General features: G+C 37.2%; 1 protein-coding gene across 7 annotated transcripts in view; it reads left to right on the top strand.

Moving 5' to 3' along the window:
• The window catches only part of LOC129448250 (clathrin coat assembly protein AP180), a 61,031-nt gene that overhangs the window by 32,010 nt on the left and 14,992 nt on the right, over positions 1-14,029 (top strand). For 4 of the 7 annotated variants that reach the window (XR_012371582.1, XM_073872278.1, XM_073872279.1 and 1 more), the window contains 9 exons: positions 1,018-1,124; positions 1,211-1,252; positions 4,420-4,481; positions 6,347-6,359; positions 6,467-6,600; positions 6,702-6,784; positions 7,236-7,250; positions 9,435-9,617; positions 12,692-12,772. Coding sequence is in view for 4 of the 7 variants with exons in the window: in XM_073872278.1 (XP_073728379.1) it covers positions 1,018-1,124; positions 1,211-1,252; positions 4,420-4,481; positions 6,347-6,359; positions 6,467-6,600; positions 6,702-6,784; positions 7,236-7,250; positions 9,435-9,617; positions 12,692-12,772 (720 nt within the window). In the remaining 3 variants the exon portion in view is untranslated. Of the gene's footprint in view, positions 1-1,017; positions 1,125-1,210; positions 1,253-4,419; positions 4,482-4,658; positions 4,833-6,346; positions 6,383-6,466; positions 6,601-6,701; positions 6,785-7,235; positions 7,251-9,434; positions 9,618-12,691; positions 12,773-14,029 lie in introns of those variants that run through there. The other 3 variants (XR_008645678.2, XR_008645679.2, XM_055210473.2) reach the window with 3 other exon arrangements.

The following is a 14,029-nucleotide window of genomic DNA, read 5'->3' as shown; positions in this document are numbered from 1 at the left end:
ATTTGATCTGTTTCTCTAAAGTTTAAGCATTAAACGTGTTGTTTTATTACAGATCATTTAAATGTGCTTGTGTGGTTTGGTCAAAAAGTAAACTGAGTGTTTGTGGAAGTGTATTTTATTGTAACATGCTGAAAATCACTGTGTCTGTTTAAAACACTGCAGCATGAGACCTAAAAGTCTTTATTTTTATTCCACAATGTTCCCCATCTGCTGATAAACATGTGTTTAGTATGCATAAAACAGATGATTGACTTTTTAAACTTGTTCAAATATATAATGCTGAACATTGCTTACTAACTTCTTTCGTAAAAGAATCTCCCTATTGATGCTCTGGCCGTTTCTCAATGTCAAGGATACTTCCTTGGCAGGACTACTCCTTACAAGTCACTTCCTTCAGAGGCTAGCCGAGGCTCCTCTTGAGCATTCGGAGAACACGTAAATGGAACAGGCTAGCAAGTGCACATCATTGCGTCAATGAAAGGTTTGTAGGTGATTTCCGCACACGAAGAGCGCAAAGGATTCACATATGCATCCTTTCCTCTATATGGGATATTTCTCGAACGAAGGACTCAGTCCTTGGCTGAAATTCCGAGGATCCTCAACATTGGAACAGTCCTTTGACGGCGGTCGATGACGTAGCATCCTCGAAATTCTGGCTTCCGAGGATCCTTCATTGACATTGAGAAACTTCTGAGACATTGACATTGAGAGCCTTCTGTCTTGTCTACAGCGCAAGCTCTTGAGACTCTGCCCACCTGAGCAGCTTATTTGGATTTAAAGGGATACGGTGCATTTTTGCTCAGAGCCATAAAGTGCCTATTTTATCATGCCACAATAAATTACCTATATGGTATTTTGAGCTAAAACTTCACATATGTACTACTCTGGGGACACCAAAGATTTATTTGACATATGAAAAAAGTCTCGTGAAATATCTCCTTTAAATGGATTTTTGTGCACGCTGTTGTATTTTGCAAAGATTTTTTTATTTCTACAAACTTATTTATCAATTTGTAGAGAAATTCTTCCAGATGAAGAAAGGACAGTGCAAAGACGCTTTGGAAATCTATAAAAGGTTTTTGACACGAATGACCAGAGTTTCAGAGTTCCTCAAAATCGCTGAGGTAAATTAAATATTTCACATCTTTTAATGTTCAGTGTTAGATTTCATAAGTGGTTGTTTAATGTCCTCATTTTATTTTGCCAACAGCAAGTGGGAATTGACAAAAACGATATTCCAGAACTTACTCAGGTAAGGCTTTCATTAGATTGTGTTTTCCATTTTTCACCCAACACTCTCCACGTCCGTACTAACATAGCATGTAAGTGTTGTGGTGTTCTTAAAATGGTGTTGCATGTATTTTGAACTACAAACTAATAGTACCAGCATTTTATCAGACCCTTTCCTGACTGTTAAATGTTTGGAAAATGTTTTAGAACATGGTAGCTGGTTTCCAACTGGTTTGTAGCTGGTCAACAAGCTGACATGATCAATTGGTACCTAATTTGTTACTGGTCTACCAGCCAATGACCAGTTAAAACCAATTACTGTGTTTCAAAACAGAGCCACTATCCTTGGATTTTTTTTTAGCAGGACAGACATCCATGTGTAACACATACCAGGTCATTCTTCTCTCATTTTTGGAGATTACTAAAGAAGACGTGTTCCATGGATCAATTCTGTCCTCAATGCACCTGGTTGATTGACAGATGTGTACCCGTGTCTTCTTATTTCAGAGGTGCAGATTGATCTTACAGGCTGAGAGTGTGAGTAGTGTCACTTTTGGGAAGCTCACAGGCCAGGAAAGAGCTAAAGTTAATCATTAGTGCTTATTGTGCAATCTGCATAAAAAACGTTTTGGATGTGAGGATCTTGAGCTGAGCAGCAGCAATGCTTGTGCTCCGAGACGAGTATATGAGCTGCAACCACATTTGCATCCTATTCAAGAGGAACCATCAAGAACAGAGTTTCCACAATCATTCACAAGCATGCTGACATTTTAAAGTCAGTGGTTAAATTTAGAATGTAAAGGAATGTAACCGTGCTATCAAGCATGAGGCCCGAACAGTTCTGCCATTGTGGAAGCTCTGTTAAGTTGTCGGTGTGATTTTCACACTACAGATGGGTAGTTAATGAGGCTGTGCTCTGTAAGCATGCTGTGCGTGATGTCAGGGCAGGATGGTTGACTTTTTTAGGAACTTTGAGTCGGTGGTGCAGTGCAGGTAGTGTAGGGAGGCATGCATGACTGGATAGGTTTTGGATTTGGCGTTCGTTATAATTGGCTTGGGTTGTTGATACACAGCTACAGTATAATATGTGTATTGAAACTGAATGAATTATACATTTTAATAGGGTATGTTAAGGTTTTTATGCTATTTTTCCAAGCAATTTGATAAACGCATGCATTTCTACTTGCAGGTTTTAGGTGCAGTGGAATCTATTGATAGGTGCACAGGCTATTATTACATTTACTACGTTGGTCCAGTTGATTTGTACTACCCTAAGTGGTCTATTGTGCATGTCATGGCCAACAGAATTGTTGACTTGCAGGCCATTTGTTTGCCGTTTATAAAGGCTTAGTCCAATTCATTAAATTCTGTGCTAGCCCCTCCCATTTCAATGAAGACTGATGCATAATATCAATGAATTGAGTTTCATATTTCATATCAGAAGACAACATTTGTGTACTTTCAGTTTAGCATATGTGTTAAGATAACAAATCATTCAAGAGTCCTTAGACTTGAGTGTACTTTGCAGGTTCTTAACCACGCATACTCATGGTTGAAAAATCACAGTTTTCACAATACAAATTAACTGTATGCAAATAAATCTCCATTAAATTATTTTGTTAATGTATAAATGTGTGTATATACTGAGGATTTATGGGATAGAAAAGTGTTCATCAGATGCATACTGAAAATCTTGCCCAAAGCAGTAGACCATTTGGGTATTTCTCACGAAATCCATGTCTAGCATCAGAATTTTTAAAAAGCCCTTGAAGCCCCCTTTTTTTGCACATACAAGATTAAGGTCTGAACTTACTATAAACATTATTTTTAGAGGATTTAACACATATTTCCTATAAAATTATTTACATTTTTTAGATTATCATTATAAAAAATTATCATTACCACAACATGATATTACATTAAATATATGCATTTACAAACTCATGTTTCGGTAATGAGAACTAAAAAGTTGTCTGTACTATGACAAACTAAATTTCAATTTGTATCTGGAGAGAAAAAAATAAGAACTGCTTACCTGGAAGCCATCTTGAGTGTCACAGTCAATTATGTCCCTTCCAACAAATTTTTTTTTTTTTGAAAATGTTAGTTTAAACAATGATTGAAAATTGTTGCGGAGGATGAGAAAAAAGTTCTTGGACACATTTATATTCCTTATTATTGTCTCTACATTTACCAGTGATCACCAAATACCACATGCTTCTTTACTGTAAATGTTTATAGTATAACATGCACTGAAGCTTTTTATTTTTAAGATTCTTTCATTATAAATATTTCCATGTCAAAAAACCCAATTCCAGTCGTGGACATGTTGCGGTAATGAAAATTTTCCCCTTAAATGTGAATAACAACAAAATTGGTTTGTATGATGTCATTTGAAATCATGAGCAAAATAGTACATGAAGAGGTGTTTGTAACTGTATGCTTCTTATTTTAATACTCTTACTTTGCATTTACTTTTTTTATCAAAATGTTTCATGACACCTCATAAATCTAATTTCGAGAGAATCACCCTTTTGCATACCGAAGTTTTGGACACTATTAATTTTGCGTACTGATTTTCACATACTATTTAGTATGATGGTAGATGATTTCAGGTGCAAGGCTGGTTTAATTGCTGCTGCATGAATTGTGTATGTTGTGTTACTGTAGATACGGGTGTGTTTTTATGTAAAACAAGGAAACTGATGTCAGTGGTATTGCTTCTTATCATAATAATAAAAACAAGTGTTTGTTTGGCCTATATAGCTGTAACAGCATGGCATTTTTGCCCATGAGATAAACCCACCTGTGTTTATGTGGCATGTCCAGCCAATGATGTGATCTGAAACTCTGTTGTGCCTGAATGCATGAGTGAGCATGTTGCAGTGCATCATGGGACCCACTGAGAGGGGGAACTAAAGTATTCTGCCTTCAACCAGTGTTTTTTTTTGTAAATTGTACTTAAATAGGCCTACTATTAATGTGTGTGTATATATATATATATATATATATATATATATATATATATATATATATATATTACCTCTTACATATGATCTCGGTTGTCTTTTTAGGTTATTTATTATGCCCTATCTTTCCCTTACCTTCTTACTTGTTTGACTTAGTCTTATTGTGTTTGTGAAACATTGTGTTATTCGTGATAGGTCACTGTAACACTTTGTTTTGTAGGCACCTGAAAGCCTTCTGGAGTCTCTGGAGACACATCTTAACACATTGGAGGGGAAGAAAGTGTAAGTTTGTTACGCTTTTAAGGAAATATGGAAGTGTTCATTTAGTGGGCCACAGATATTTTAGAAAGCATTATATAAACTGTCTCTATTTACCTCTATTAAGTAATGCATTTCTAATGACGATAAAATACTTTTCACAAATAATAATACTGTTCCTCTTTTGCTTTGTATTAACAGTGATGAGTAAGTATTTATTTACTGAATATATTACACATTGTTTTTGTATTGTAACGGTGAAGTTTCCAGTTCTATAGAACATATGGTTGAACTTCAGTTTTAGTTTTTCTTCTATCAGAAAATGCTGAGGTTCAAATTGTTTATAGAAGGAACACATTTTCAGTCCTAACTTATTATATATATATATATATATATATATATATATATATATATATATATATATATATATATATATATATATATAATTTTATAAGGGCTGTCAAAAGATTAATCGCATACAAAATAAAAGTTTTGTATGCGATTAATTGCGATTAATCCTTTGACACCCCTATATTTTATTAATATTAAGGCCCCGTTTACACGTACATGGTTATTTTGAAAAACTGAGACATTTCCCTATGTTTGCGCCCTTCGTTTACACGCAAACTAAGATTTCGTCTTTGAAACTGATTCCTTCTAAAAACTCCGGCCAAAGTGGACGTTAATAACGTTTGTAAGAAACCAAACCGTTTGAAAATCGGTAAAAAACTGAGCAAGTTATGGTCATATAAAAGTACCTACACCATTAAACACAATGCTACGAGTGAGCGAAATGTCTGAGGTAAGATGGCCGCCAGGCGATGACGTTAAGAGACTCCGCCGTAACACATCTAGCTTTTATACATATCTATGCTCGCACCTACATCAAAAGTGCGACCTTGTCCAAAAGAGGAAGTGATTCGTTGCTGTTGCCATTTTCGGGATTCTGATTGGCTTACGTGGGCTTGAGCTTCTTGTTACACCGCCACCTACAGGTTTGGCATGCTCTTGACGGCAAATATAAATGGGTACGTGTAAATTAACACTTTTCTGAAAACTGACATGTGTGCACAATGTTGTTTTTTAAACCGGAGAGGTTGAAATGTCCGTTTATGAAAATAGCTGCCCACGTGTAAACGTAGCCTAAGTTCGGTCTGTACAGGCAATGAACCAGAATGAACTTAATGCTACTACTAACCCAGAGTGAACGGGTGTTTTTTGTCAGTATGGACTTTGTGTATAATTTTCATAACAAGGTCTTGGGACATGTGCATCTTAACCGAATCCCTCTAAAGCATGATAGCTGTTAGTATTTTACATGGTGTGTGGGTTTTTGTTTTATAAAAACTTAAAGGTGCATTGTGTGACTTTTAGAATGATCTATTGACAAAAATGCAATATAATATAAATGACTGTATTATCAGCGGTGCATAAAGCCCTTACAAAATAAATGTATTGTTTTTATTACCTTACAACAAGCCGTTTTTATCTATATACACCGCGGGTCTCCTTACATGGAAGTCACCATTTAGTGCCATGATGTTTTTACAGTAGCCGTAAACAGGCAAACTGTTGTATAGAGCGCGTTTGACATGTTTGTCCTGTGGCGGCTACCGTAGCTTCTCTATGCATTTCGAAAGGGATGGGTGTGCTGTGGACTGAGCCGTATGGGATTGCAATTTACAGTCTCACCGCTAGATGCTGCTAAAAATCTACACAATGCACCTTTAAAACAGGGATTTTTAATATATTTCATTTTTTATGCAGAATACTTTCCCCATCTGCTTGCTGTTTGAAAATGATTTCTCATTATTTAAAAGGAAAAAAGTATAATTATAATATAATTCTAAAATTAAAAAAGCTGATCTTGTTTTGTTTTCTACTACTAGGTCACCAACAAAGGTGAGTAGTGTCTCGCAAACTACGTATGTCATTCATCTAATTATGTCACATTTTAAGATGTTATTGTATGTTAAATTAAACCAATGATAAATGCACAACGCATATAGAAAGGATCTCCAACAAATAATGGAACGCCAGCTGGTACCCCTGCGAAAACAGCAGAACCCGTCACCGCAGCTGCAGCTCCTGAGACCACCACAGCAGAACCTGCAAAAGCAGCACCAGCTGCATCCACCATAAAGTGAGTTAAAATCTTTCTTATTGCTTTAACCATACAGACAAAATGGTTTTTGAGATGCTCTTACAAGAGATGCATCACTCTTGCTCACTTTCCCTTTGCAGTAGTGGTTTTAATGATCTGGTGGATTTCGATCTTCTGGCACCAAGTGCAGGAGCTACAGCCGCTCCCACAGCATCATGGGGAGGTGAGCTGTTTTTCTTTATTCCTGTTGTTAGGTTGAGCAGTTTTTACATTTCAGATCAATGGATCTTATTTGCTATGTTCATTGCTTCAGGGATTGAACTAGAGTTTTATGTTGTAGCTCACTACAAGTGTTTAATTTATTTCCTCTGAATATACAGGTAAGTTTATTGAGCCGCAATGCAAAAGCTGTTTTTAAGCGAAAAAGGTCAATTAGTAGAATATTAAGGGAGAATCCTGAGTCTGTAATGATATATAACTGGAAAACCTTTTTTGCACTTTGTCCAGCTATGCGTTCCAAACACGCTTGAAAGTTTCGGTTTCTGAGAAAAATTTTACTATGTAGGATCACCTAATTCGATAATATACCTTTATTTACATCTAACACAGTCTTTATTTTCTCTTGTCTCCCTACATCCCTTATTTTCCTGTCTGTTTTTAAAATTTTGCCTCAGATTTGCTTGGTGATGGTGAGTAAATATGATTTTTAGGTTTTACATACTGTAGAGAGGTCCATTCACATCTACATAAATGAGATGTTACAGAGTAAAATAGTGTGTCTGTACTAGCGCCTTTAAAGGATTAGTCCATTTTCCAGATAATTTGCTCACCACCATGTCATCCGGGGTGTTGATGTCTTTCTTTGTTCAGTCAAGAAGAAATTGTGTTTTTTGGGGAAAACATTCCAGGATTTCTCATTTTAATGGACCCCAATACTTAACAATTTTAATGCAGTTTAAACTTGCAGTTTCAAAGGACTCTAAACGATCCCAAACGAGGCATAAGGGTCTTATCTAGCGAAACGATTGTCATTTTTGGCAAGAAAAATAAAATTATGCACTTTTAAACCACAACTTCGGCTGTGTGATGCGCCAGCTTAACCTAAAACTGTTAAAGGGATAGTTCGCTTTAAAATGGAGATTTTGTCATCGTTTACTTGTCCTCATGTTGTTCTAGATCTGTGTGGGTTTCTTTTTTCTGATGAACACGGAGGGCGATGTTTTGGGAGATGATGGTAAACACACAGCAGTGTGACCATAGACTACAAAAGACCATGGACTTCCATAGTAGGAATAAAAAAATATGATGGAATTTAATGGGTACCATCAACTGTGTGCTTACCATAATTTATTAAAATATTTTCTTAGTCATTTATTACAATACTTCCAAAATATTATTTTTCCTACTATGGAAGTCAATGGTCACTCACTGCTGTGTGTTTACCATCATTTCTCAAAATATCGTATTTTGTGGTCATCAGAAAGGGGAGATTCATACGGGTTTGGAGCAGCATGAGGATGAATGAGTTATGACAGAATTTTAATTTTGAAGTGAACTATCCCTTTAAGTGTTGGGGTCCATTAAAGTCCATTAAAATGAGACAAATCCTGGAATGTTTTCCTCAAAAAGCATAACTTCTTCTCGACTGAACAAAAAAAGACATCAACATTTTGGATGACATGGTGGTGAGTAAATTATCTGGATTTTTTTTAAGAAAATTGATTAATCCTTTAAAGCTAAACCGTTATGTGCGTATTTAATCCCTTAATAATTAATTGGCATGATTATTATAAGCAGTCAATGGTCCCGTTACTCAAAAAAGTTTTTTTACGCATTACTTGTTTATTTTTTGTACGTAAAGTTATATTATTACTTTACTTCTTACTGTCAACAGTAATTCATTACACTGCTTGTTTTATTGATTTTTCATAATTTTAACTGATTACAAGAAAATAATTTCAACAACGTCTGTTACTAAACAGATAGTTCACCCCCAAAATTTAAATTTTGTCAAATTTTGTCTCAATTTACTCATCCTCAAGTTGTTACAAACCTTTATAAATATTTTTTTTCTGATGAAGACGTAAATTAAGCAGTTATTGAGCACCATAGTAAGAAAAAAATGCTATGGAAGTCAATGATGCTCCAAAACTGTTGGGTTATAAACATTTAAAAAAGCTTGCGAGGAGGACTGCACATTTAAAAACCCCAAAATGTTAGAGTACAGGTGCTGGGCAACAAATAATCAACGAAAAACAACAGAAGAAGCCCGCACACTGATAAACTGCTCCAATAAATTTAATTGTGCAACGTTTCGACTATCAGGTCTTCGTCAGGCACAGGCACAATAATTGTGCCTGATGAAGACCTGATGGTCGAGGCGTTGCACCGTTGAATTTGTTGGAGCGGTTTATCGGTACGCGGGCTTCTTGGGTTATAAACATTTCTCAATATATCAGAACAAAGAAATGTATACAGGTTTGTAACAACTTGATGAGTAAATAATGGCAGAATTTTCATTTTTGGGTGAACTATCCTTTTAATAAAGCGGCACCAAACATCTGCAACAGGGGTTCAGACAACCAAATCCAAAGAAAATACTGACATAATAAAAAATGATGGCAGGATAAAAATCAGAAACTTGCAAGCAAACAGTTTCTGTTTACAGTAACATGAATATAAAAACAGTGATGGAGCTATTTGTGTTTTTGATGTGTATGTGCTATTGCACAAAAATGTGTCCCTTAGCCCTTAACATACAGGCAGACACACAAACGTCATTATGCAAAAAAAGCCTTTCATTCTCCTCTCTTCCTCCTCATCATCTCTGAATGCTTTGGTTTGCTTATGGTTTGGCTATTGTGGGGTTCCAGACACTCTTGCTGCTCCAGCCGCTAGCGCTGATGCACCAGTATCTGGAGCTGACTCTGCCTCCGCAGTTCCTGCGGCCTCCGTTGCCGGGGCTACTGAACCTGCAGCCGATGCCATCGCTGCCCCTGCCTCGCTGCCAGTGCCTGCGCCTGCTTCCACAATCTCAGACATGGACCTGTTTGGAGGTCAGTCAGGTCTTTTTGGGTTTAAGGAATGCTGTTCATGTTGCCTCTTTGTACATCACAACTCTGTTGCATTTGATCGCATAGTCAGTCTGTATGCTCAGTGGTATGGGATTACCAATAAAAATGTTACATTGAAATTGGGACATTTTTGTACTACATTGTGCTTGTCCTAACTTAGTTGACAAAGTCATGTTCCTGTATCTTAGTTGGTAGAACAATACATTATTAGCACAAACGTCATGGGTTCGATCTTAAAGGAACATGCGCACAAATAAAATTTTAAACGGTTTGGGTCTCTAATTTAACATTTTGGCTTTTTGATTAACATACAACTTAATTTGTATTATTTGTAAAAGTCTATTTATGTAGATTAAACATCTTTGTTTCAGTGGATTGGACCGTAGAGCTAAGATCCATTTGTTTAATGAAGAAAACTACTGATTAGATCACTTATGATTAGCTTTCTGGCTTGAAAGCTTTCTCAATAATTCATCACTGATTGTTTAGCCATAGCAGACAACTTTGAATGATCAGCCTTATTTTACAGCAAAAGCAACAAACAAAAATAGCAGCTCACCCTAATTTGGCATAAGTTTGATACCATATGATCGTATTGTGGTATGTGTGTTGGTAATGGATAATTATACAACCAAACATGGTGAATAGGACCCAGAGCGAAGCAGATGGGTTTTGTATTATACTTAAAGGTGCAGTGTGTAATTTTTAGAAGGATCTTCTGATAGAAATGCAAAATAAAATACAAAACTATCTTATCAGGGGTGTATGAGGAATTTTCATAATGAACCGTTATGTGTTTATTACTTTAGAACGAGACCTTTTTATCTACATACACAGAGGGTCCCCTTACATGGAAGTCGCCATTTTGTGCCGCCATTTTTTTACAGAAGCACTTAGTGGACAATTTTTTTTACTAAGTTGTCTCTGACGATGACATGTTTGTCCGGTGCCGGCTACCATAGCTTTTCTATGTGTTTCAAAAGCGAGGGGTGAGCAGTGGACTAAGCCGTTGGTTGCAATTTGCAACCTCACCACTAGATGCCGCTAAAATTTACACACTGCACCTTTAAGGGTTTTGTTTTACGATAATGAGCATCTGACTGCTCTTTATCATGGTTATTACATGGCTACTTGCAAGTAAAGAAATGGAGATGAAATGAAGAGTTTCGTTGCAAAACGAGATAAATCCGATTTTAACATTTTTTGTCAAAATATGTTTATTATTATGTTATCATGTTATTATTTTGTTTTATGGGACTACTTAGCTGTATTTTTTAAGTAATGAAGGTTTAAATCAAAACAAACCAACTGCAGTTGAATTGATATTAATTGGAATGCACAACCAAAAAACGAGATTTCTGAACAATAAAAAAATGGAGTAATCTCGTTTTGCAACAAATATTGATGTCAGAAAAGAGATAAATGGATCATGATGAGTGCAACAGTGTAGTATTTGGTTGTCATTGATCATACACTCTAAAAAAAAAAACGGTGCTATATAGCACCAAAACTGTTGATTTGAATCGTAACCATAGAAGAACCGTTTTAAGTGCCATATAGCACCGGTGAAGCACCTGTGTAGAACCATATAGGTGCCATATAGCACCACTATAGCACCACATTTGGTTCTACGTGGCACTATGTGGTTCTGCACAGGTGCTTTACCGGTGCTGTGTGGCGCTGGGAACGGTTCTTCTGTGGTTGCGAGCAAAGAACCACTTTTGGTGCTATATAGCACCGTTTGTTTTTAGAGTGGATATACAGTATATGGTTTATCATATAGAATTTGACCACAGTTGACCTATCAGAAGCAAGTATTCTCAAGCGTAGCGCAACATGTAACCAAGGGCTAGCTTATGCGTTATAAGGATTTTATACACAGTTACTTACGAAGTCAGTTGATTCAATTTTTCACATTTAAATCTATGGTGGTTTTTCCTTTTGCTGATAAAGGAAATCATTTCTACCTGACTACACGATCACAACAATTGAGTGTTAAAGGGGTGTGAAATACTGTAGCAAACACCACATGGTCCATCATTGCTTGAGCTCACAGGAGCCATGCTGTCAAAGCCATACGCACAACCGGCCCAACATCTTCCATACAGGATAGCGGGAAAAAGCAACGTTCGTACACACCCGGCAGGCGTAAATAACTTAAGAAATCACTCAAATTAAACATATTGAGTAATTATCTGTCCACCCTGCCTGCCATAGAGCGCGAAAGATACATTAACACATTTCATTTGGTCAATATAAAAACATGTCCCTTTTATTCTCACAGCGTCAAATTTGTGTAACAACGCTCCACTTTGGCCAGAGGTGTCTTACCCTGACATTTACTCTTACCGCATAGAGTCAACAGTGAAGCCAGTGAATGATTTTACTTCGTATTTGAAAGTTACTTCGTATTTATGTATTATGTCTTTATATTTAGAGTACTGAGCTCACTTTTCCGTCCAGCCATACAACTAACTGGTTTAGCGATATTTCCAGCAATCACTGGATAGCGTTGTTACACATATTGTTTTTATATTGACCAAATTAAATGTGTTAATGTATCTTTCGCGCTCTATGGCAAGCAGGGTGGACAGATAGTTGCTCAGCATGTTTGGTCTGAGTGATTTCTTGGGTTGTTTGCGCCTGCCGACTGTGTGCGAACGTTGTTTTGTTCCGCTATTTTGTATGGAAGTCTATGAGAAGTCTAGTTTGTTTTCCCCCAAAAAGGGGTGGTGACGAAATTTACAGTCAAGTTCCCGGATGTGCCGGTAGTCTGTATACACTTTGACCTTAAGGCATTGACAGGATATGACACGCAGCCAAGCTCATTTCCCTCAGTGTGTGTGTGTGCAGATACACTGAATTAAACTATACAACCTAGATTGGTCTACTTTTATTGCCTTTCGGGTTGTATAGAGTGTTTCTGTTCATTAGTAATCACTGACATTGAAATGTCTCTCTTTCTTTCTTTCTCTCTCTCTCTCTCTCTCTCTCTCTTTTGCTTGTTCATGCTTGTTTTTTTCTATTTTGGTTTTTGTTGGTCTGGTTTGGTCCAGATGCATTTGCCCCCTCCCCAGGCGATGGTCCAAACGAGGGCGTGGCCCCAGCAGCTGCTGCCGATGCATGTGGTGGATCTGGTGGGTGCTTATCCATACAAAAGATCCATTAGCACCCATTTATTTGTGTGTGTGTGTGTGTGTGTGTGTGTGTGTGTGTGTGTGTGTGTGTGTGTGTGTGTGCACGCATGTAATTTAATTTGCATTGCTTTATTTATTACACCCTGCTTTTGCTTGCACATAAAGATTCATCTGTCATATAATTCTGTCCATGACAGACATACAGTCTTGTTCAAAATAATAGCAGTACAATGTGACTAACCAGAATAATCAAGGTTTTTAGTATATTTTTTGTTGCTGCGTGGCAAACAAGTTACCAGTAGGTTCAGTAGATTCTCAGAAAACAAATGAGACCCGGCATTCATGATGTGCGCGCTCTTGGGGCTGTGCAGTTGGGCAATTAGTTGAAATAGTTGAAAGGGGTGTGTTCAAAAAAATAGCAGTGTGGCATTCAATCACTGAGGTCATCAATTTTGTGAAGAAACAGGTGTAAATCAGGTGGTCCCTATTTAAGGATGAAGCCAACACTTGTTGAACATGCATTTGAAAGCTAAGGAAAATGGGTCGTTCGAGACATTGTTCAGAAGAACAGCGTACTTTGATTAAAAAGTTGATTGGAGAGGGGAAAACCTATAAAGAGGTGCAAAAAATGATAGGCTGTTCAGCTAAAATGATCTCCAATGCCTTAAAATGGAGAGCAAAACCAGAGAGACGTGGAAGAAAACGGAAGACAACCATCAAAATGGATAGAAGAATAACCAGAATGGCAAAGGCTCAGCCAATGATCACCTCCAGGATGATCAAAGACAGTCTGGCGTTACCTGTAAGTACTGTGACAGTTAGAAGACGTCTGTGTGAAGCTAATCTATTTTCAAGAATCCCCCGCAAAGTCCCTCTGTTAAAAAAAGGCATGTGCAGAAGAGGTTACAATTTGCCAAAGAACACATCAACTGGCCTAAAGAGAAATGGAGGAACATTTTGTGGACTGATGAGAGTAAAATTGTTCTTTTTGGGTCCAAGGGCCACAGGCAGTTTGTGATACGACCCCCAAACTCTGAATTCAAGCCACAGTACACAGTGAAGACAGTGAAGCATGGAGGTGCAAGCATCATGATATGGGCATGTTTCTCCTACTATGGTGTTGGGCCTATTTCTCGCATACCAGGGATCATGGATCAGTTTGCATATGTTAAAATACTTGAAGAGGTCATGTTGCCCTATGCTGAAGAGGACATGCCCTTGAAATGGTTGTTTCAACAAGACAATGACCCAAAACAC

The sequence above is a fragment of the Misgurnus anguillicaudatus genome, chromosome 10 (assembly GCF_027580225.2).
Source record: "Misgurnus anguillicaudatus chromosome 10, ASM2758022v2, whole genome shotgun sequence".
NCBI classification, from domain to species: domain Eukaryota; kingdom Metazoa; phylum Chordata; class Actinopteri; order Cypriniformes; family Cobitidae; genus Misgurnus; species Misgurnus anguillicaudatus.
This window is presented reverse-complemented; position numbering and strand designations above follow the sequence as displayed.